Below are 22,433 nucleotides of genomic sequence, written 5' to 3' on the forward strand. Positions count from 1 at the left end.
TTAACTTAAACAAGCATGGTGGTTTTATAAGTAAAATGCTTTTTAAATGTAATTTTGTAAAGGTAATTTTCAGGAGGGCAGTTTTGCTTCTTGGGTTGAGGGAACAGTTTACACTGAGTGAACATGATGTTTATTTTCACATTATAGATGTACTACATGGATGGCTAATTCATTGGGCAACATTTATGAGAGGCTTTACAAGTAAAGTACATCATTAAAGAGGCGATTAAAAGTTATTAAATTCATGAAAACTGTCGTAGGTTAGACATTATTGTTAAACAATTGTACAAACTGAACCAGAAATATGATAGAGAACTATTTTGAGATTGCAAGTTTTTTGCTTTCCTTTACTATAAGTATGATGCATACCTAAAATATAATACACTGGATTGAGACCATGAATCTGTCTTGGTCTCCGGTTTAATGCAAACTCAGTTAAGTCTCCGGTTTAATGCAAACTCAGTTAAAGCTGTGAAAAACAGGCTATACCAGAGCAAAACTGACCTATCTTTTAACATGCATGGTCTAACAGTACAGGGATAAAGAAAAAGGAACTTGCATTATGTAGTATGTGGCATGACCTTGGGATGCCCCAAAGTGCTTAACAGCCTTAAAAGTTTTTTTAATGTAATCACTGGCGTAATGTGGGGAAATTGGCAACTAATTTATATTGTACCATTTACTCGCAAATGTAATTGGAATACATCTGGTCAGTTATCTCAGCTTTGATTCGGGTGTAAATGTTCGATAGAACACCTTTGAGCCTCTGCAAAGTGCAGAAATGAGAAGGCAAAATGTATCCAAGCTGCATTCTTTGGGATGAAGTTGGAGCTGTTTTCCAGAGATTTGCATTGTGGTAGTGTGTCATGAGGGGAAGTAGCTCCTCTACTTCAACTTATGGGCCACCTTCCCTTCCACTTTACTCTGAAACTCTGCACCCTAGTTCTAGACATCCTGTTGAGGGGAAACCTGATTTAGCCACAGATAGGCTCGAGAATAAAAATGCACTCTTTCTTTCACTGGAATTTAGCTGAGATCTGTGAAATGTCTCAAATATCTCCAGTGTAAGGCTGGACAATGTTTGAGTCTCATGTGAACATCCAGATATCTGGAAGATAACAGTGGAATGAGTGTGCAACTGAAATACAGTCAAGTCTTTTTTTAAATGTAATTTCTTGGCAAAATTCCCTTTACACAGGAACTTGTGGGTTTTGTTTGCCTTTGGTGAGCAAAAGCATATTGGGGGGGGGGGGGGAGGAGGAGAGATCATGAATAAAAATGTTCTGGATACCAGCGTCTGCTTCATTTTTTTAAAACTCAATCTGTGTAGAAGGTGCAAAAATTGGGGAGCTTTTTTTTCAGTGTACATAGTTGTGTAATTAAAATGCATGAATCTTTCATTGTGGGCCACAAAACATTGTGGTTGTGTGCCATGATATGTTGTTTTTCCTCATCTTGGGGCTGGACTTTAGCTTTATTCAGACATGTTGAATTTGCCAACCTCTGGAATGCAGACATATTCCTCATTTAAATTCGTGCAGAAATCTCAGCAAATTTTTGTTTTCTGATACTGTACATTAAAATCAATGTTTTTAAACCTTTTACAATAGTTGGTGAGATTAATCTAGAGTGCTTTATAACCAGTGCACTTGGATCCTTCAGTGGGAAGTCTACTTTGTAGTCCTGCGCTTTATGGATGAGGGAGGTCTCTGGTTCATTCACTAGTTCTGCTGAGTTCTATCAATAAAAATATCTAAAGATGGCAACTGAGCAAAGGAGGAGAAAAGTCACGGGTTCTACTTGGGCGTTTATTGTGTCCTTCTGAAATGTGGATTTAGCTCCACGTGGGCGGAAGACAAGATGAGGCTTGGCAATGATGCCTTCTGTAGTAATACAAGCTTTATTGTCTTAAACTTGTCAATTGGACAAAGTACTGGAATGCTGCTTGTGCCTGTGAAACTGAAGCTAATGCCTATGTTTGAAGTGGCCATTTAATTCATCCTAAGTGTCCCAAAGCTCTTCCCATTAATCATTTTGAATGAAAGTTGTGCAGGCAAAGCAAGCTGTTTCCATGTGCAAGATCCCACCAACAGATGTTATGAATAATGCAATTTCTGGATTTAAGGAATTTGTTGGCCATGATACTTAAATATTTACCATTTGATTGTTAATATTAATTTGACCTGAGAACAACCCCTTTAAGACAGTAGCGTTCCCACAGTACAGTATTTGGAACAGCATCCCAAATTCTTCTCATCTCACCCCTTATTTTTGAGACTCTGATCCCTGGTTCTAGACACCACTCCCAGGAAAAAATGTCAACTCTGCATATTTCCTGTCAAATGCTGCAAAAATTTCATACTCAATACTGGTGCCCCACAAGGCTGCATCCTCTGCCCTCTACCCTTTGTATACTCACTACTGTGCGGCCTTATTCTGCACTAACTCCATCTACAAGTTTGCAGATGATACCACCGTTGTAGGCCGTATCTCAAACAACGATGAGTCGGAGTACAGGAAGGAGATAGCTTAGTGGAATGGTGTCATGACAACAACCTTTCCTTCAATGTCAGCAAAAGAAAAGAGCTGGCCATTAGTTTCAGGAAAGGCGGTATGAATGCACCTGTCAACATCGACTGTGCTGAGGTCAAGAGGGTTGAGAGCTTCAAGTTCCTGGGAGTGAACATCACCAATAGCCTGTCCTGGTCAAATCATGTAGATGCCACGGCCAAGAAAGCTCACCAGCACCTCCACTTCTTCAGGAGGCTAAAGAAATTCGGTATGTCCCCTTTGACTCTCACCAACTTTTATCGATGCATCATAGAAAGCATCCTATCTGGATGCATCGCGGCTTGGTACGGCAACTGCTCTGCCCAGGACCGCAAGAAACTGCAGAGAGCTGTGGACACAGTAAAGAATGAGTCCAAGGAGGGGACACCAGCCTCCCCTCCTTGGACTCATTCTTTACCTCTCGCTGCCTTGGCGAAGCAGCCAGCATAATCAAAGACCCCACCCACCTGGGTCATTCTCTCTTTCCTCTTCCATCAGGTAGAAGATACAGGAGCCTGAGGGCACGTACCACCAGGCCTAAGGACAGCTTCTACCCCACTGTGATAAGACTATTGAACGGTTTCCTTGTACGATGAGATGGACTCTGACCTCACCATCTACCTTGTTGTGACCTTGCATCTTATTGCACTGCACTTTCTCTGTAGCTGTGACACTACTCTGTACTGTTATTGTTTTTACCTGTACTACATCAATGCACTCTGTACTAACCCAATGTAACTGCACTGTGTAATGAATTGACCTGTACGATCGGTTTGTAAGATAAGTGACAATAATAAACAGTACCAGTAAATTTCTTCTACTCTGAAGTATATAGGCCCACTCCACTTAATCACTCCTCATTTGACAAAACCAACATTCCATAAGTGTATCTGGTGAAGCTCCTCTGCACTCCCTCTATTGAAGGTCTATTCTTTCTTGGGTAGAGAGGCCAGACTTGTACACAATATTGCTGATGCCATTGTACCAGAACCCATATAATTGGAGCAAATATCTCCACTGTTGTACTCTAACATTCTCACAGTTGTTTACAGTGGATGCATCTTAACTTTAATTGTGTAAGTGGACACTTTTTTCCTGCCAGGGAGAATGTCCTTGACTATTCACGTGCGGTTCATTTCTCCATCCTGCACTCTTCTTGCAGCCAAAGCTACAGATTTCAATATATTACACCCCCTCCAAATAATTGCTACAGATTGTGAACAGCTGGGGTCCCCTTTGCACTCCACTGGTCACAGCCTCCCAAATCAAAAATGACCTGTTTATTCTTCAACTTGTGACAATGCATTGTATCCATCATTGCATCCTCCAATTTTGTTTAATAATCCGTTTGGCTCCTTACTGAAATCCGTCAAAGTCCAAATGTACCATATTAAATGGTTTGCCCTTAACCTTAAGTAAAACATCTAAGAAGAATTGTCAAAATAAATCCATGCCAACTCTGTTCGAACCTGTGATTGTGTACTAAGTTCTTGGAACATTTCATGGCTGTAACGACTTATCCGTAAGTTGGAGGGGGAGGGGTGTCAGATCAGGTTATTTTCGAATCCACAGGTTCTTTCAGGAGTCCAAGAATGAGTTGAAAACAACTTGGTGCTTCACAATGTTTTATTGGATAGGTTTAAAACAAAGAAACAGTCACAGAGCACAAGGCACTAGCTTTACTACTGGAAGATGAGCCGAGACAAAGGAACTAAAAATGAGCTACAGGGAGGGGGAAGAGAGTGATTAACGAAAAACTACACCTTTTTATACCTGAGATAAGAGGTATTCCTTAGGTTTTCTGATTGGACTATTATTCTCTGTTGGATACTTGTGGCAAAATCAACCAGTGAGAAAACATGTTTTCACCTGATGGACGAACCAATAAGCTGAGAAACGGTTATACCTTGTACATCCACTTGAGGTGTATTAAACACTATACATGTTTGAAAAAAAACTGCTTAAAACAGTCGAATCCAACAGGGGTAAGGTATTAGCATGGATAGAGGATTGGTTAACCACTAGAAGGCAGAGAGTTGGGAATAATGGGTGTTTCTCTGGTTGGCATACAGCAGTGAGCGGGGTGCCACAGGGGTTGGTGCTGGGCCGGCAGCTGTTCACGATATACATTAACGATTTGGAAGAGGGGACCAAGTGTAGAGTATCTAAGTTTGCTGATGACACTAAATAGAATGGGAAAGTAAATTGTGCAGAGGATGTGGAGAGTCTGCAGAGAGATGTAGATAGGTTAAGTGAGTGGGCAAGGGTCTAGCAGATGGAGTATAATGTTGGTAAATGCGAGGTTATCCACTTCGGAAGGAAAAACAGATTATTTAGATGGTGAAAGATTGCAGCATGTTGTTGTGCAGAGGGACTTGGGAGTGCTTGTGCATGAATTGCAAAAAGTTGGTTTGCAGATGCAACAGGTTATCAAGAAGGCAAATGGAATGTTGGCCTTCATTGCTAGAGGGATTGAATTTAAGAGCAGGGAGGCTACGCTGCAACTGTACACGGTACTGTTGAGGCCGCACCTGGAGTACTGCGTGCAGTTCTGGTCTCCTTATTTGAAGGATATTCTGGCTTTGGAGGTAGTGCAGAGGAGGTTCACCAGGTTGATTTTTGGAGATGAGGGGGCTAGCTTATGAGGAGAGATTGAGTCGCCTGGGAATATACTTGCTGGAATTCAGAAGAATGAGAGGAGATCTCCTAGAAACATAAAATTATGAAAGGAATAGAAAAGGTAGAGGCAGGAAGGTTGTTTCCACAAGTGGGTGAGACTAGAACTAGGAGAGTAGATTTAGGATGGAGATGAGGAGAAACTGCTTTTCCCAGAGAGTAGTGAATCTGTGGAATTCTCTGCCCAGGGAAGCAGTAGAGGCTACCTCATTAAATACATTTAAGACACAGTTAGATAGAATTTTGCACAATTCCAAGGGTTATGGGGAAAAGGGAAGCAGGTGGAGCTGAGTCCACAGCCAGCTCAGCCATGATGGAGGAAATGGTGGAGCAGCCTCAATGGGCCAGATGGCCTCCTCCTATTTCTTGTGTTCTGTACAAGAGGGTGGATTATAGTGGAGGAAGCTTAGAAGTGGAGGATTCCAGGCATATTAAACAGCTGATATGGAAGTTCCATTAAGTTTTCTTTTTAAAAAAAAATTAGTTACATACACATATAAATCAAGAAATAATTTATGCTGATGTATGCTTCATCAAAATGGAATGGGTGGAGGGGTAGCTCTTTAATTTTTGACTGTAGAACGATAATTTGCATGAAATAACATCTCCACTAAAATAGTGAAAGGCAATTCAAAATTTTTTTGAAACAAAAATTGTCACCATTGGACTTTGGGATATTCCAAGTGACCAAAAGCCATGGTTAAACCCTACCTCTTTGCACTAATGTGTGAAATAAATGGAGAGGTTGAGGAAAGGGCTTCCTGAGAGCAAAAACAATTTCACTTGTGGTCACCAAGATTGTGAGCAGTTGGCTTCAGTTTTGGGACATGGCCATTGAGAGCAATGGAGCTGGTGACAGTGGAGGTGAATTTGTAATTAAGAACCCAAGGGATATTGTTCAGTCTTAATATTCAGTCAGAAGAAGATGATAATGAGGGTTAGAGTTGGCTGCTGTCAGCTTCCACGTCTATGATGTTTTCAGATATTGCCTGAGGGCAAAATGTAAATAAGAAATTAGGGACTGGTATTAGGATGGTTGGTGGTGGTGATAGTAGGGAGGGCAGGTATAGATGGTTAGGGGAACAGAGTGAGTGGGAAGAGATGACATTCTAGGCAATTCTCCAGCTATCAACTTTGAAGCTAGGAATGGAATTGGGAATAGGCAGTACCCAGTGGTGTGGTCAACGGTATCAAAGGCTGTAAAGCAATGAGAAATTAGGAAAAGTTTAACAAACCATTGAGTGGATGAATACTTGTTACTTTTAGTAATTGTGATTTCTTGAAAACTCAAGACAGCTGACAAAATGTAATACTGTTTATAAAACTACATACCATGGGAAAAGGGTGCAATAACTTATGAAAACTTCAGAAAGTAAAATGAAAAGTAATAGTTTGCCTTGGTAATGTAGGATGTAATTTGTGACACTGGGGTTGTTTCATTGCAGGGGGAAGGTGGAAGTACAGGCAGAGAATTCAAATGTGAAATTGCAGAATAATTGAGTATGAAGTTGGAATGTGACAAGTTTAACAGTTTCTTTTTGAGGAGAGTGGAGGGAATGGAAGAGTTAATCAACGAATGAAAAATGCTGGGGAAGGGTGGTGGGTGATCGAAAATATTGGTGATCTAGTCTTTGGGGCAAGATCACCTCCATGAGGGCCCGCGGGAAGAACCTTGAAACAAGTATCCTGGTATGAAGTTTCCCTTTGTGCAAGAAAAATGAAATTCAAATCGATGTGCACTGCAGTCCCTCCAGTTTGCGAGGTTTTGTAAAATGTCAAGTAAAGTCCTCCTCAAATAGACTGGAGTGAATATAATGTGCTCATTATTGAAGTGGCATTCGATAATGAATGGGTGATTTTGTTGCAATCATGAAGATGTTAAGGAGATTCAACAGACAACTTTGTATCCATTTTTGTCTGGAGATTGTTTTTGCTGTTGAAAGCTGTCTTCCATTTGATTTCGTTTGAGATTTAATTTACTTACAATCAAGTTTACAAGCAAAGATTTCTTGAGATTTGCTCTGGGATATAGCAAGCCAGAATTTTAATTAGATAAACACTTCTGTATTTTACTTTGTGAGACTTTCATAAATCATTGCAGCCTTTTTCCATGTTATGTAGTTTTATAAACAATATTACATTTTGTCAATTGCCTTGGGTTATTTTAGAAACTACAATTACTAAAGTAAATTATTCATAAATTATGAATGTAGCTAATTTTTCTAATGTTTTGTTAAATTGTTCCTAATTTTGTTGTTGCTTTACAGTCTTTTTTATCTATTGTTCTAAGCTTTTTGGATCCCAAATCTCTGCACAAATGAGCTGAAGTTAATTTGTCTATATATACCTCAACCTGAATACATGTTGCCCAGTTCTAGCATGTGGCTGTCTCCAGCTATTGGCACCCATTTAAGAATATTGAAACCTATCCTTATTTGAACGGGGTTCCTCGTTTTATAGTTGAAATAATTCGAGCTTGAGATTTGTTGCATTTTCCGTACTGCTGCTAGTACCTGGGTAACCTTGCTGTCATATGAAGAGCAGAATTCTAGGCAAGCATGTCTACCACATACTTGACTACTATAACAGTGCTCCTTGCAGTCTGATTGTCACCAGGGATTTTCCCTCCTGGTTCTGGCTAAATATTTTCCTGATCTGATTAGCTTTCATTAATGTGCTGCTGGTTTCAGCAAACTGCCTCAAAATCTCTTGTAGCCTAGAGCCATTAATTTTATTGTCCTTCCCAGTCTCCTGCTTGTGTACTTTTCCACATTAATTATAATTTGTTCCTCTTCTCACGATTCCCTAGTGTTTGTTTTCTCTGATTTGAAACTTGCCCTCCTTCTCCATCCTGACTGTCACCTTGCTCATCAATCATTTCTGTACAATGTAAATAGTATCCTGCTGCAAGCCCCCAAATGCTTCACTGAATGCCCATTGTTTCCTCCATGTTATCCAGTTTTCAGTAAGCTCAGAAGTTTCAGTTTCACAATTTGCTGCTTGTGTGCCACAACTTTTTTTTAAAATGCCTCACTGCGATCTAAACATGATAGCCACAAAATTTCTGTCAACCAGCTTCACTGGTTCCTGCATGGATTGTTGTAAATTTTATCAAATGTGGTTTTTGTAGCCAAAACAGACCTTGTCTCCTTTAAAGACTGTGTTTTTAGTGGTAGTTCTATTCCTTCCTCCAGGAAATTCTGCCTCTATCCTGCAGATACTGCACACAACCTTCTCCGTGAAATAGGAAGGAAGAATTCAGTTTGTGTTTTTATATTTTTTGGGCTGCTGAATATTATGACCATCTCTGGAAGCTTTAAGTAACCTAGTTATGCTTCAATTCTCCACTTGCTGCAAATGTATTTTGTTTAATATTTATTGCTGTAGTGCACTTAAGTAATCTATTCCTACTCAATGAGCCAGAGAAGATTGATTTATTTTCTTTTATTCCATAATTTGTTTAGGTAGCTCTGGTGACTGCCAGAAGAAAACTCAGTCCAGAATATATTGTTTAAAATCCTCATTGTTGCAATTCTGCTTTCAGGCTACGACTTCACGAGGAAAAGATTATCAAGGATCGGCGATATCATCTTCGAACTTATCCAAATTGTTTTGTTGCTAAAGAATTAATTGATTGGCTTCTGGATCACAAAGATGCTACTGACAGGGAAACTGCAATTAAGTTGGTACAGAAACTTTTGGACCATGGTGTCATCCATCATGGTAAGTTCACAAACATTTAAATATTTTATTCTGTTTGTTAATTTGGCCAAATACAAGCCTTCCCTGGCTTCTGAACACCCAACTTGTGGACATCCGTACATACAAGTGAGCTCCCATAATAGTAAATTCAGAAGTTTGTATGTAGATGCTATGAACAGCAGAACTAGTTTCCTCTCTCCACTTGAAGTAATTGTTCTTAGCAGTCTTGTATGCATTTGATGCCTTTCGTTACAGTACTATGGAGGTATACCACAATGAGTGATTTTTGTGTTTTCCAACTTGTGGACAAAATCAACTTATGGACATCTGTAAGATCCTGAACCTGCCCATTACTTGGGGATGGTGAGGTGTACTGTGGGTAATGAGACAAACTTTGGCCTATTTTGTGTTTCCCATGAGCTTTACCAACATTCTGATGAACAGTCTTTTCTGCAGCTGCTAAGTGAGAGGTACAGCAGCCTCAGACTAAAAATGAAGCTGGATTCATGGGGTGCATATGTTCAGAACTTCCTTGTGTCCTACCTGGTATAGTTTCAAGCAGGACACTAAACCATTGACATCACATTGGTCACTTTGCAAAATTGTTCTGAATATTTTATATACTTGTATATACAATATATATAGCACACAGAAGACTACGCACATGTCTGTCTTTAGTTTTTATACATATATAAAAACTAATCTTTAACAGTTCCTACAGTCCTTTCCTCTGCTCAAAGCAGCATTTCTAATTCATCAATTTAAGCCATTTGAGAACTTGGGCATTAATTTGTTCCTTAATTGTGACCTAGCCTTGCACTTGAGGAAAAATTCTTTTTTGCCATATTCTCATTCTCCTCCGTCTCTCCTCCACCTTACACAGGCACATGCAAGCAGAGACATAATTAGGCAGCAACTCTTGTCATCTCCGTATTGAGGTCCCATTTAAAAAGACACTACCCTGGAACTCTCCTGAATTTTCAAAGTCTGTATCATGGATTTAGCAGTAGAGGCCATTTCTCAGCCTATAATTTAATACTATCAGAGTCGGAATAACTTCAGACAATCTAGTTTACCTACCTGTTGCCAACATTTGAACTGTATTGAACTATAAACATGTCCTTTAAAGTTGCCATTAGCTAAATATCAGCAACAGAATTAAGAGGATGATGCAAAGATTAGCAACTTTTCACATGAAGTGGAGTCAGTGTCTCCTAATGCACACTTCACTATAACCAACAAATGTTCTTGCTGTGTTTAGTTGACTTTGTGGTAAAGTTGATTAGTGGGATCATCCCAGCCTTCATTCAAGTAGATTTCTTGCTACTCCACCCAACTTGTGCAAGTTTAAACTATTTGGAATTCAGTATAGTAGAAGTGAATAAGTCAGTTTTCTAACTGTTGTGTTAATTACACTAAAGTTGTCATTAATCCATTAACAGTGGTGACCATGTACATTTTCTGGTTAGCTTAACTGCAGGGTTGATCTCAGATCTCCAGTAAATTGCTACTTGCATGGAATTTTATGACTTGTAATAATGTGGAATTTTATGACCTGTAGTAAACCATTCCTGTAACACCCTGACAGTAATGGCCCATTCTGACTTCACAAAGTAGATCATTTTATTTTCTGTGCTTTCTTTTTAGTTTGTGATGAACATAAGGACTTTAAAGATGCCAAACTTTTCTACCGCTTCAGAAAAGATGATGGTACTTTCCCATTGGATAGTGAAGTGAAAGTTTTCACAAGGGGTCAAAGGATATATGAAAAGTAGGTGAATTCTATTTGTCTTAAGATGGAGAGACGATATATTTGGATTATGGTCATCTTTGTCCACTTATTGCTATGCAGGAAATGACAGTACGAGTATTGAACTGCTTTAATACCAGTACCCAAATACTGTATTAAGCATTGTTAATGGTGGTAAATATTGCATACTGATATATCTATAGCTGACAACTGGGTGTTTGATAAATGGAGCTACCTTCTGGGAATACCGAGAAGATAGAATATGTTGAAATTTAAGTTCAGAGTAGATAGTGGAGCATTGTGTGGTGGGGTCAATAGTGTGTTTTTCTTAACCCAGCCCCTGCATTGGCAATGTACCTATGTTTCCTGACTTGTTCAGTTGAATCAGCTTAGTGATGCCATAAATACATCCACTTCACCTCTGCATTTTGATGCGACTTTATAAACATGACATTTCTTGGATTTTGGAGATCTTGGTGGATGCGGGGAAGGTTCAGATGCTACCCTTTAACAAATCTGTGCTGGATGTCACAGAGATGCATTGCTCTACTCTCATCACTACCATCAGGGAGGAGGTACAGGAGCCTGAAGACCCACACTCAACAATTCAGGAACAGCTTCTTCCTCTCCACCATCAGATTTCTGAATGATCCATGAACACTACCTCATTATTCCTTTTTGTTTTCTTGCACTATTTATTTTTGTAATTCAGTTTTTTTATGTCTTTGCACTGTACTGCTGCCACAAAACAACATGTTTCACGTCATGTGTCGGTGATAATAAATCCTAAATCTGAAGGGAAGTAAGGAATTACAGCTGAAGTTGGCACAGATGTTTGGTGCTGGAAGAAGTAGTTTAATGGTCTCAGCAGATCAGTAAATATAATGATGTACTCTCCCTATATTGTAATCTGCATATTATTCACTCCCCAACCCTGACCTTCCCTCTGCCCTTGTAAATCTTCTCAGATCAATTCACATGAAAGTAAACCCGTCCCTTTGCATCAGTGTATTTTCTCACCCCCATCTCTCCAACCACTATTGACACCCTTCTTTTGCAATGTGATGCTTCTCCCTCCTTCAACAAAGCTTCTCTACGTGTAAGTGAACACATGCTGTTGCCTTCGCACCTGGGGCTGTTCTTCTCCTTGCAGAAGTAGGGAACACAGAACATAAGGGAGAGCAAAAGATAGAAGTAACCCTCCATCTTGCTGCTTACATCTGCATAGTAAATGTTGTTAGAGGTAACAGCAGTTTTGAGAGTGCTTGGCTGTTGGAGCTGAAGATGAGGGCTTTGCGGCTGCTGACTGGTGGAATTCCATTTCATTGACCCATAATCGATCACTGACACATTACTCAACTCTTGAAGTCAGCTACAAGTGATAAAAGGTCATGTGCATAACAATCCAAAACATTCTTGCCTTGACCATTTGAAGTTATGTCCTCCAATTCCAAAGGCCATTTGATCATCTTGCAGAATGTGCAACATGGTATTTGCTCCGAGAGTGTATGGTTCCTGCATTTATGTCTGATAAACATTAGGCCAGATACGCATGCTTTGTAATGAGAAGAATTATTGCATTCTTAGCTAGTGGCTCACACATGTGAGCAACATCAAATGATGGGCACCAACAGCAGGGATAATACTGTAAGTTCTGCTCTGTCTACAATGCATTCCTGGAACAGTAACGTAGAATGTGCATTTTGCTGGCCGGAGTTGCCACACTTTCAAGTTGGAGATTGGAGGTGTCATTTCCAGTCCAAGTGGAGTGGTGTCAGACGCCTTTTGCAATTGTCTTTCTCTATGGAACAGCTTGTCGATTGCTCGGAGCAACAAGTGCGTGTGGGTTTTTACCCTGAAAGTGATGCATGAAACCTGAGGCTTGGCTGTTCATCACCATCCTGTTTTGCAGTAAAGCGAATGCTGGTTTCTTAACAGCAGGGAGTGGTGAGAGGAAATATGAAAATAGGGACTTCACTCAAAGCAGTTCCAGCCTTCTCTTCTAAATCATTCTTTTTTTCTTCTTCTCTTCCCCCCCCCCCCCCCCCCACTTCACCGTCTCCAGTCACCCCAGGTACTACTTCATGTCCCAATGACCCAGACTTCCCCGCACATGCACAGGTGGACCAGTCTGTGGCAGGGTGCCCACAAACTCCAAAACCAAGATGCTGGACAATTGTATCTCAATTGTCATGGCACTGAGCAGCTGATAACCTGCACACCATGTGAAAGTATTGGAAGAGATTTAAAACAAAAGGGAATGGTTATGCTTTACACAAGATTAGTGTTAAGTTTCTGTTAATTCACCTTTGTCCTGCCATCTTGTCTTGCACGTTGTTGGATAGTATTTGACAATTGGCCTTGTTGCTTACCTTGAACAGTAAGTCATGAAATAACAGCAAGCTTTGGGGTACTGCATAAGGGATGCAGAGATCGGAGGTATTACTTCCAATGTGAATGGAATGGTGTCAGAGGCCTTTTCAATTGTCTTTCTCTATGGAACAGATTGTCACTTGGAGCAAACAACACAACATGTGACCAAATGCTTTTTGTTGGGAGATGTTTGGCAGAGTGGGTTTTGCTTCTAGATATCAGATGAGTAGACTGAAGAAGGTTGGAATAATGAGGGTGTCAACATCCACCTCTACAGCTGCATCGCATTCATTACCCTCTTCCATTTTCGTTGGTTGTCATTACCTTGCAAAGAGCTTCTGTGCAGTGCTGTGTGCCTCCTGCAGGTAAAGCTCACTACATGATGTTGCAATATTATGTACATGCTGGAATCTCTAGAGAGCAGTCATATAGACTCCTTGGGTATGTTGAAATATATGTTCAAACACATTGACTATGCCAGCAACACGAGGGGGAGGATTCTGGACCTTGTAGACAAGTCTGCTTAGAAGTGATTAAGGCATTATGGCAGTTGCATGGGGCTCTGCTCACCTGTGTAACAATTTTGTGGTTGCCGACTGCCACACTTTGCAATGCAAGTTGGATTTCCTGCAGGTGCCATACTTGTCAACTGAATGCAGTCTTCCACTCTCCGCACCTGTGGGAAGTCGCCCAGAACTGCAAATCCAGGCTCCCGATCCAAATTGGCATCAGCACTGGTAGAGATGAAGTAATTGCTCACTTTGACAGGCGAGCCATCAGCTACTTGCTTTGTGCACATGATGGGGACTTTCTGCTTGTGTCTCCCAAATGAGATCTGGAAAGCTTTCAAGGCGAGGAAATTAAGAGGTGGAGTCTGTGATGGTAACTGGCAAGGAATGACGAGCAGGCTGCAAATGTCTGTATTACTTGAAACTAGGTCCCGAGACGTGCTCTGGAGCTAAAGGTCCGGGAGGAGGAAGCTGGTGCTTTTCCTGTGGCCTCTGTTCTAATTGGTGTGGTGCTGGTGCTGCTGGATACATGATTTCCCAAGGAAGGCTAAATTGTTGGTGGTTGGTCAGATCTCCAAAATGCAGATTGTGTAACAGCATCAAAAATTTGTAATTCTGCAAGCAAAACCTTTCTTAGATGTATACACAAAAGGAGCAGTGAGGTTGCACTTGTTATTGTCAGTGTACTTCCATCTCTCCAGTCTGTATTACTGCTGCAACCTTGTTTTTGTTTTACCCACTGTGAGAAATGGGTCCTTTCTAACCACTCTTAAAACGTCATGCACCAGTTGGGTCTAGATTGGAGCTTTTACTTTGCAGAACAGTACTATTGCAGGCTGGCCAAAGATTAAAACTCCTTGGGATCCAATGGGAAAGTGGGATTGGATCTAAAATTGAAGATGCGTGCCTTTGTGGCTGGAAGTCTCCGTACTGTGGCTATCGGCAGGACTTGTAGCTTAGCCTATTGCGGTTTGTGAATTGATTGTGCAATAGTGAGAAAGAAAGCTGTTGACTGCAGGCATGTAGTGATGGACTGGTCCTTGGATATACAAATGTACATACACATCAATCTACAGATGTGTGAGGTAATCCATTTGAAGAGGACAAATGAACCAAGGGAATTACATAGTAAATGGTGGGTTGTAGAAGAACCTTTGGCAGGTAAATGAAGGCAGTGGGATGGAAGGTAACGTGGCTGAGAAGAATTCATTGACTGAGTGTGGAATATAGGAATTGCTGGATTATTCTAAAGTTAAGCCACAGCTAGGATCCTGCATAGACTGCACATTGAGTCATGGACTTGTAGGAAGTTTGTGATTTGGATGAAAATGGGATTGTGAAGATGTTGCCAAGGTGAGAGATTTTGGCTATGAAGAAGGATTGGGTAGGCCAGAGTTGATTTCTTTGGAACAGATGTTAAGGAGGCAATTAGTTAAAATGTATAATGAAAATAGTTTTGACAGTGGATTGGAAAGCCCCTCCCTTAAGAGAGAGGTCAATAAACAGGCATTGGTTTGAAGTGATTTAAATAATCTGCCTGAAAAGATGACATAGAAAGAAACACATTGGAGTATTTGGATTTACTCAAAGGCAACAATCTTAAGAGGTGGGAAGTTTTTCTTCAATTGACACACAATCGATCCAGTGGCTTCCTAATTCTGTAATGTCTGATCCCACGAACTGAGCGTGTCACATGCAACTTGTTTAAGACCAGCCCCTCCCCCCCCGCCCCACCTGCTCTCAGTCACACAGACTGACGTGTTAAATTCATCCCATTTACTGTGGGCTGATCTCTCACAGAAGTACCTCTGGGTTTCATTAATTGAAGTAAATGTGGTCTATAGAGTATATGAGAATTGTCTTCACTTGGGGCCAAGTACCTCATTAATGTTGTTACAGTTGAATGATTCTCACATTCTGCTGCAACAGATTTAAGATTATTTATCAGAATATATGCAGCAGCCTCAACTGGGAATTGAGGTGTTTTGGGCAGTTATTTGGCCAAGCATATGCACAGAACTCGAGGGGATTATTGGCAGCGAGGCAAATGTGGTAGAGCTCGGTAATGTGGGAAAATCCAGCAAGTCCAGAAGTGTGAGGGTGCAGCTGATAGCAGAGACACTTTTACATACCTGACATCACTCAGCTGATAAAACTCTCAACATTGCGAAAAGAACCCATAACCAACTGGGAGATTGTAGATGGGACTTAAGACTCTGAAGGCTTGCTTACTAATTATCAGTGTGAATATTATGGATACTGTGTTTTTAAAAACAAAATGTTTATCCTATAAAAAGCTGCCGCACTTCCATTTTGTTAGTAATCAATATGTTTGGGATCTGTTTCTAAATGGGGAGGCCTTTTAATTTGTTTTCTAGAGCTAGCCATGAGGATTTATTTGGCTTTTGGTATTTGGTGAAAAACTCGTACTGTGACAGAACATAATGACTGTTGTTTAGATGTTGATAACACTTGTTGGGAGGATTCATCCGCTTCATCAATGCAGATTATTTCATTAACTTTGTCTCCACATGAATGAAATTCTTGGTAGAAGTAGAGGAAAAAAAAAAGCAAGATCCAAGAAATGATACAAAATTGATAGCCTATTCCCAAGTCTATTCAGAGTTGACTATGATTTGGCAAATTCAATTCATTTTATGAATACTAATTCAAAAATCAAATAACAGTTATAGATGTTCTAATTACCATCAAATCATATTTGATTTATCCCTTAATTAATCATATCCTACTATAATTACAAGTTCTTGGCAAATGCTGCTTACTTGTTAATAATTGCTGTAATTCTGAGCTGTCCAGTGATTCTCCAATGCATATACTTGCACTGCTTGGTCGATGTTTGTTACTCTTCTAAAAGCAGTTTAACTTTTTTTTTCCCCGAGAAACTTGGGTATTTACAATGATGTTGCTCAAGGATACATTAGGTACCTTCCAATGTTTGCCAGGTGACTGTTTCTTGCACCTGAGCTGAAAGGTCATTGGTGTTGTGAGTGAGCAGGGGCCGGCTTTGCCTTGCATTTCTTCCAGGTGCCAGGTCCTTTTTTTCCTAATAATGGTGCTGTCAGTAACTGTAGCACTCCCTTACTTCTACCTAGTGTGCTGTTTGGTAGTCTTTCTGTCTTGTCCTGACAGTTAAAACAGTTCTACCCAAAAAAATTTCAACAATTTTTGGCTTTTGGCCTCCCAAAACAAAGAAATGAGATGGACACTTGAAAAATTTGAACATAATTGTTCCAAATTTGGTTTTTATCCTCTCACAATCTTGGTCATGTCACTGGCTAACCGGATGAATAACGTGACGGTTATAACTATTTTTCCCAAAATTTGGTTTGTTGCTCTGATTGAAGCCCTCTTAATCCTGGGCTCCATTATGGGCGAAATGAATATTGAGTGCATTTTGAAGACCATTGCCACTTCTGTGGCAAATGAGGGGTTGCATTTTCCTCTTAGTTTAGATGCACATATGCGGTACAGTTCTTGTACACAGTTGATAAAGGTTTATTTTATGATGTAAGATAAGATTAGATAAATGAAGGAGCAGGAGCAGACTCCTTTTTGAAGATTTTCTTTGACTTTACAGTATTGCTCTTATTTGCAGTCACATTTGGAAGAATAAAGCACTGTCTGAATCAGTTGACCAGCAAATTATTACAGATCAATAAAATGTTATTAGATGGTATATTTGAGTCACTATGAGGAGTCTCTTTGGTTAAACGTGTAGCCATGTAGTGAGCTAGAACCCAAAGGTTCATTCCTAATGTGGAGTTTATGAAAAAGGCATGCAAATTTCTCCTCCCAAAACCCAATTCTGGGGGAAAACACCTGTAATCGAGCAATTTTTTATGAGAGGTGAAATAGTTACATCCATTGAAATCGTCACAGAACTTGAATGGCGATAATGCCAGTAGCCAAGTAACAATGGTATACGAACATACAAATTAGGGTAGGCGTAGGTTACTCAGCTCCTTGAATCTGCTGTGCCATTTAGACTATGGCCGATCTAATTATAACTTCAACTCTGCATTCCAGTCTACCCATGTAACGTTTCATCACCTTGTTTATCAAGAACACATGTACTAATGCCTTAAAAATCAAAGACCTCTACCAAAACCCTTCTGTGTAAGAGTTTCAAAAATACACCACCCCAAAAGAAAATTTTGTCTCGTGTCTTAAAAGAGTAACCCTTTGTTTTCACCAGTGACCCACAATTCAAGTTTCTCCCACAAGAGGAAAGAACCATCCACCCTGTCAAGATCTCTCAGGATCTTGTATGTTTTCATCAAGTCCTCTCCCTAAGCTTCAGCAGATACAGCTCTAGTCTCGCACATTTCCTCATCAGACAAGCCACCCATTCCAGATATTAGTATTGGTTTATTATTGTCACTTGCACTGAGGTACAGTGAAAAACTTGTCTTGCATATCGATCGTACAGATCAATTCATTATACAGTGCGTTGAGGTAGTACAGGGTAAAAACAATAACAGAATACAGAGTAAAGTGTCACAGCTACAGGGAAGTGCATTGCAGGTAGACAATAAGGTGCAAGTTCGTAACAAGATAGATTGTGAGGTCAAGAGTTTCATTGTATAAGGGAACCATTCAATAGTCTTATCACAGTGGGATAGAAGTTGTCTTGAGCCTGGTGGTTCCTGTATGTTTCGCTTAATGGGAGAGGAGAGAGGATGATCCAGGTGGGTGGGGTCTTTGATTTTGTTGGCTGCTTCACCAAGGCAGCGAGAAGTATAGTAAACCTCTCATCTGCTCCCAATGAATTAACATCCTTTAAGGAGGCAATACTGTATACAGTACTCAACATGTGGTCCCTCCAAAGGCCAATATGAAATGCTGCCAGTGGTGCACTTTGTAAGTAGCACCTGATTTCACATTGTGGGCTTCTCTTAAGTATGCTATGGAAAAGATGTTAGTTTTCGTGACTCCATAGTTGGCCTTATTTTAGCCATATGATAGAATGTACAGTACAGGAACAGTCCCTTTTGGCCCATGATGTTGTACCGAACCATTTAAGCAATTGACACCTAATCCCTTCTGCCTGTATGTGGTCTGTATCCCTGCATTCTCTGCATATTCATGTGCCTATCTTAGAGCCTCTTAAACGTCTTTATCATATCTGTCTCCACCACCACCCCTGACAGCCCATTCCAGGCACCCATCACTTAACACCTGCCCCAGACATCTCCTTTTGAGCACTCCTCCCCCACCCCCCCCCCCCCCCCCCCCCCACCTTAAGTGCATGCCGTCAAGTATTAGACATTTCCATCCTGGGAAAAAGGTAACGGCTGTCTACTCTATCTATCCCTCTCATAATTTTATTAACTTCTATAAAGTCTCCCCGTGGCCTCTGCTGCTCCAGAGGAAACAACCCTAATTTGTCCAACCTCTTATAGCACATGCCCTCTAATCCAGGTAGTGTCCTAGTAAACCTCTTTTGCATCCTTTCCAAAACCTCCACATCCTTCCTATAATGGAGCAACCAGAACTGAATGTAATACTCCATATGTGGCCTAGCCAGAGTTTTATAAAACTGCAACATAACTTCCTGACTCTTGAACACCGCCTCGAGCAATAAAGGCAAGCATGCCATACACTTTCTTTGCTAACTTATCGACATGGTAGTGTAGTGCTTAGCGTAATGCTTTACAGCACCAGCGACCTGGGTTCAATTTCGGCCACTGTCTGTAAGGAGTTTGTACGTTCTCCCTGTTTGTCTGTATGGATTTCCTCCAGGTGCTCCGGTTTCCTCCCACATTCCAAAGACGTACGTGTTAGGAAGTTGTGGGCATGCTATGTTGGCGCCGGAAGCGTGGCGACACTTGCAGGCTGCCCCCAGAACACTATGCAAAAGATGTATTTCACTGTGTTTCGATGTGCATGTGACTAATAAAGATATCATATCACTTGTGCAGCCATTTTCAGGGAGCTATGGACATGGACCCTAAGATCCCTCTACATCAACACTGTTAAGGGTCCTGCTATTAACTGTGTACTTTTCCTTTACATTTGATCTGCCAACGTACAACACCTCACAAATACTTCGATTAAACTCCATTTGCCATTTCTCTGTCTATATCTGCAACTGATCTATATCCCTCTGTATCCCTTGGCAACCTTCTACACTACCCACAACACCACCAATCCTTGCATCTTCTGCAAACTTATTAACACACACACACACACCCCACGCACACACTTGTTATTTCCTAAAGACCATCTTAAATATTGAAATGAATAACTTTTATTCACTAGTCTGAACTATTCCAAAAGTTGGGAAATATTGGCTCATCTATTTATCCATCAAATCAATTTATTTTAGCTGTTTTGAACAGTCTAAACTTGGGATGTGGTCCTATTTCATTTAGCAATAGATACGTGAAAGGAAGTAATAATTGCTTTTTACAAAGAAAACCTTTGCCACAATGCAGAGTAACTTGACGCTTGGGTTAGTTATTAGCTTAGATTTTATTTGGCTTTTCCAGGCTGGTATCCTGTGCTGCTTAAAATATCCTCTCTTCTTTTTCCTCCCTTCTGTATCCCCTATCAAAATTCCATTTTAAATGCTGTTTACCACACAAGCAAAGGTGAGGAAAATTGGCAGGGGTCTGTCTTGGAAATTCCTGCATGCAAGGTCTGCAGTTGCCTGTTTTCTTTTAACTTTGGTGCAAATGTATGAAGTCCAGTGGCTGTGCATGAATAAGTCAATTGAAGCTTTAACATTTATGTTTTTGTATTTTATCATTAAGTGAATATTTTCTTGAATTTGAAGATCACCTCATTGTTCGTTTCTACATGAAGCTTCTATGCCAATTTTCTAAGCCAAATATTTCCACGGGGAGTCATGAACCTGATTTACCTTATGATAGTTTCTTTGCCAACTCATGGACTTGGTGTAAGGTTGTATTCAAGAATAATTGGTAGTGGAATCTTGAAAGCTCTCTTACGTAATTTGTATTTTGGCTTAGATTCAAGAGCATTGATGTTGCATTCCTGTTTGTGAATTCCTGTTCTTCCTAGGGTCAGCAACTGTTTAAATAGGCACAACTATTTTAAGTCGATGACCGTATTTTTATCTTTGCTGTGATAGGCTGATGAGTACTGAAAACTTCCTAATGCAAACACGGGAGGAGGAAGGAGTGAAATACCAGCGGGCGTTCATAGCACGTGAATTTATTGACTGGCTGATACAAGAAGGGGAGGTTACCATAAGGAGTGAAGGTGAACAGCTCTGTTGTAGACTGCTGGAGTATGGCATTATTCAACATGGTGAGAAATTAATTATTTTTTTAATTTTTGATGTAATGTGGCTTAAGTACTAATTAAATTTTTTAATGGCCAAATATTAACTGCCTTTCCCCTCCCTGGTCAGCTGTTGCACTTAAGACGGCCTGCCTTTACCGATCTATTTGTATATAATAGCTTCTCAAAGCCCTTTGTGGTGCATGATGAGCAAGCCTTCAGTTTAATTGGATCTGATGCTCGTCAGGTGTGCATAGCACAGTTTGACAAGAGGAAGTGCACTCTGGGTTCCTGCTCCCTAACTTTTGTTCCTCATTGCCTTGATGAGATGTGTTAGTTTTGATTTTAAAAATGGATTACTTACAAATGTGACCCACTCTACCCTTTCTGTGGAAGATCCAGAGGGTACTTGCGTGATGGCTGCTGGTGTGTTCAGGACTCCAGCAAGAAATAATTCTAGTCGATGACTGCATTGGTGCTGCCTCCTGTACCTGTGCGGAACTCGTTAGTTTTGTCACCTTCGTTGTTAACTTCCACCCTGCCATCAAATTCACCTGGACTAGTTCTGATGCCTCTCTCACCTTTCTGGATCTTTGTGTCTCCATCCTAGGAGACAAACTACACACTGGCATTTACTTCAAACCCACTGATTCCCATAGCTACGTTGACCACACCTCTTCCCACCCTGTCTCTTGTAAGGATGTCATCCCTTTCTCCCAGTTTCTCCATCTCCACCACAGCTGCTCTCCAGATAAGGTTTTCCACTCCAGGACATCTGAAATGTCCTCCTTTTTCAGGAAATGTAGCTTTCCCTCTACTGTGGTTGATGAAGCTGTCACCTGCATCTTGGAATTGGAATTGGTTTATTATTGTCACTTGTACTAAGGTACAGTGAAGAACTTGTCTTGCATACCATTCATACGGATCAATTCATTATACAGTACATTGAGGCGGTACAAGGTAAAGCAATACAGAACGCAGGGTAAAGTATCACAGCTGCAGGGTAAAGTATCACAGCTACAGGGAGAGTGCAGTGCAGATAGACAATAAAGTGCAAGGTCATAATGAGGTTGATTGCGAGGTCAAGAGTCTGTTATCGTTTTAGGGAACTGTTCAATAGTCTTATAACAGCAGGATAGAAGCTGTCCTTGAGCCTGGTGGTACGTGCTTTCAGGCTTTTGTATCTTCTGCCCAATGGGAGAGGGGAGAAGAGAGGATGTCCAGAGGAGGTGAGGTCTTTGATACTGTTTTACCGAGGCAGCGAGAAGTATAGACAGAGTCCACAGAGGGGAGGATGGTTTCTGTGATGTGATGAGCTGTGTCCACAACTCTCTGCAGTTTCTTGGAAGCATCTCTTCCATTTCCCGCACTTCTGCTCTCTCCTCACCAGCCTCTTCATCCAACACATTATTCTTCACTATTCCTGCCACCTACAACACAATCCTACCAGCAGTCATATCTTCTTCCCCTTTCTGTAGGTACCACTCTCTCCGTGGCTCCCTGGTTTGTTCATCCTTCCCCGTCCCTAGGCACTTCCCCCCGCAACTCTAGGAGGCGCAGCATCTGTCCCTACACCACCTCCCTCGCCATCGTCCAGGGATCTA

At 40.8% G+C, this 22,433-nt stretch overlaps 1 protein-coding gene across 2 annotated transcripts in view; it reads left to right on the top strand.

Annotated features, from left to right (window-relative positions):
* Window positions 1-22,433, top strand: part of deptor (DEP domain containing MTOR-interacting protein) — a 61,975-nt gene that overhangs the window by 20,063 nt on the left and 19,479 nt on the right. For both annotated transcript variants that reach the window (XM_052023271.1, XM_052023270.1), the window contains exons 3-5: window positions 8,771-8,949; window positions 10,576-10,699; window positions 20,678-20,856. In XM_052023271.1, the coding sequence (XP_051879231.1) occupies window positions 8,771-8,949; window positions 10,576-10,699; window positions 20,678-20,856 (482 nt within the window). The remainder of the gene's footprint in view (window positions 1-8,770; window positions 8,950-10,575; window positions 10,700-20,677; window positions 20,857-22,433) is intronic.

Source organism: Pristis pectinata, chromosome 9, assembly GCF_009764475.1.
Source record: "Pristis pectinata isolate sPriPec2 chromosome 9, sPriPec2.1.pri, whole genome shotgun sequence".
NCBI classification, from domain to species: Eukaryota; Metazoa; Chordata; class Chondrichthyes; order Rhinopristiformes; family Pristidae; genus Pristis; species Pristis pectinata.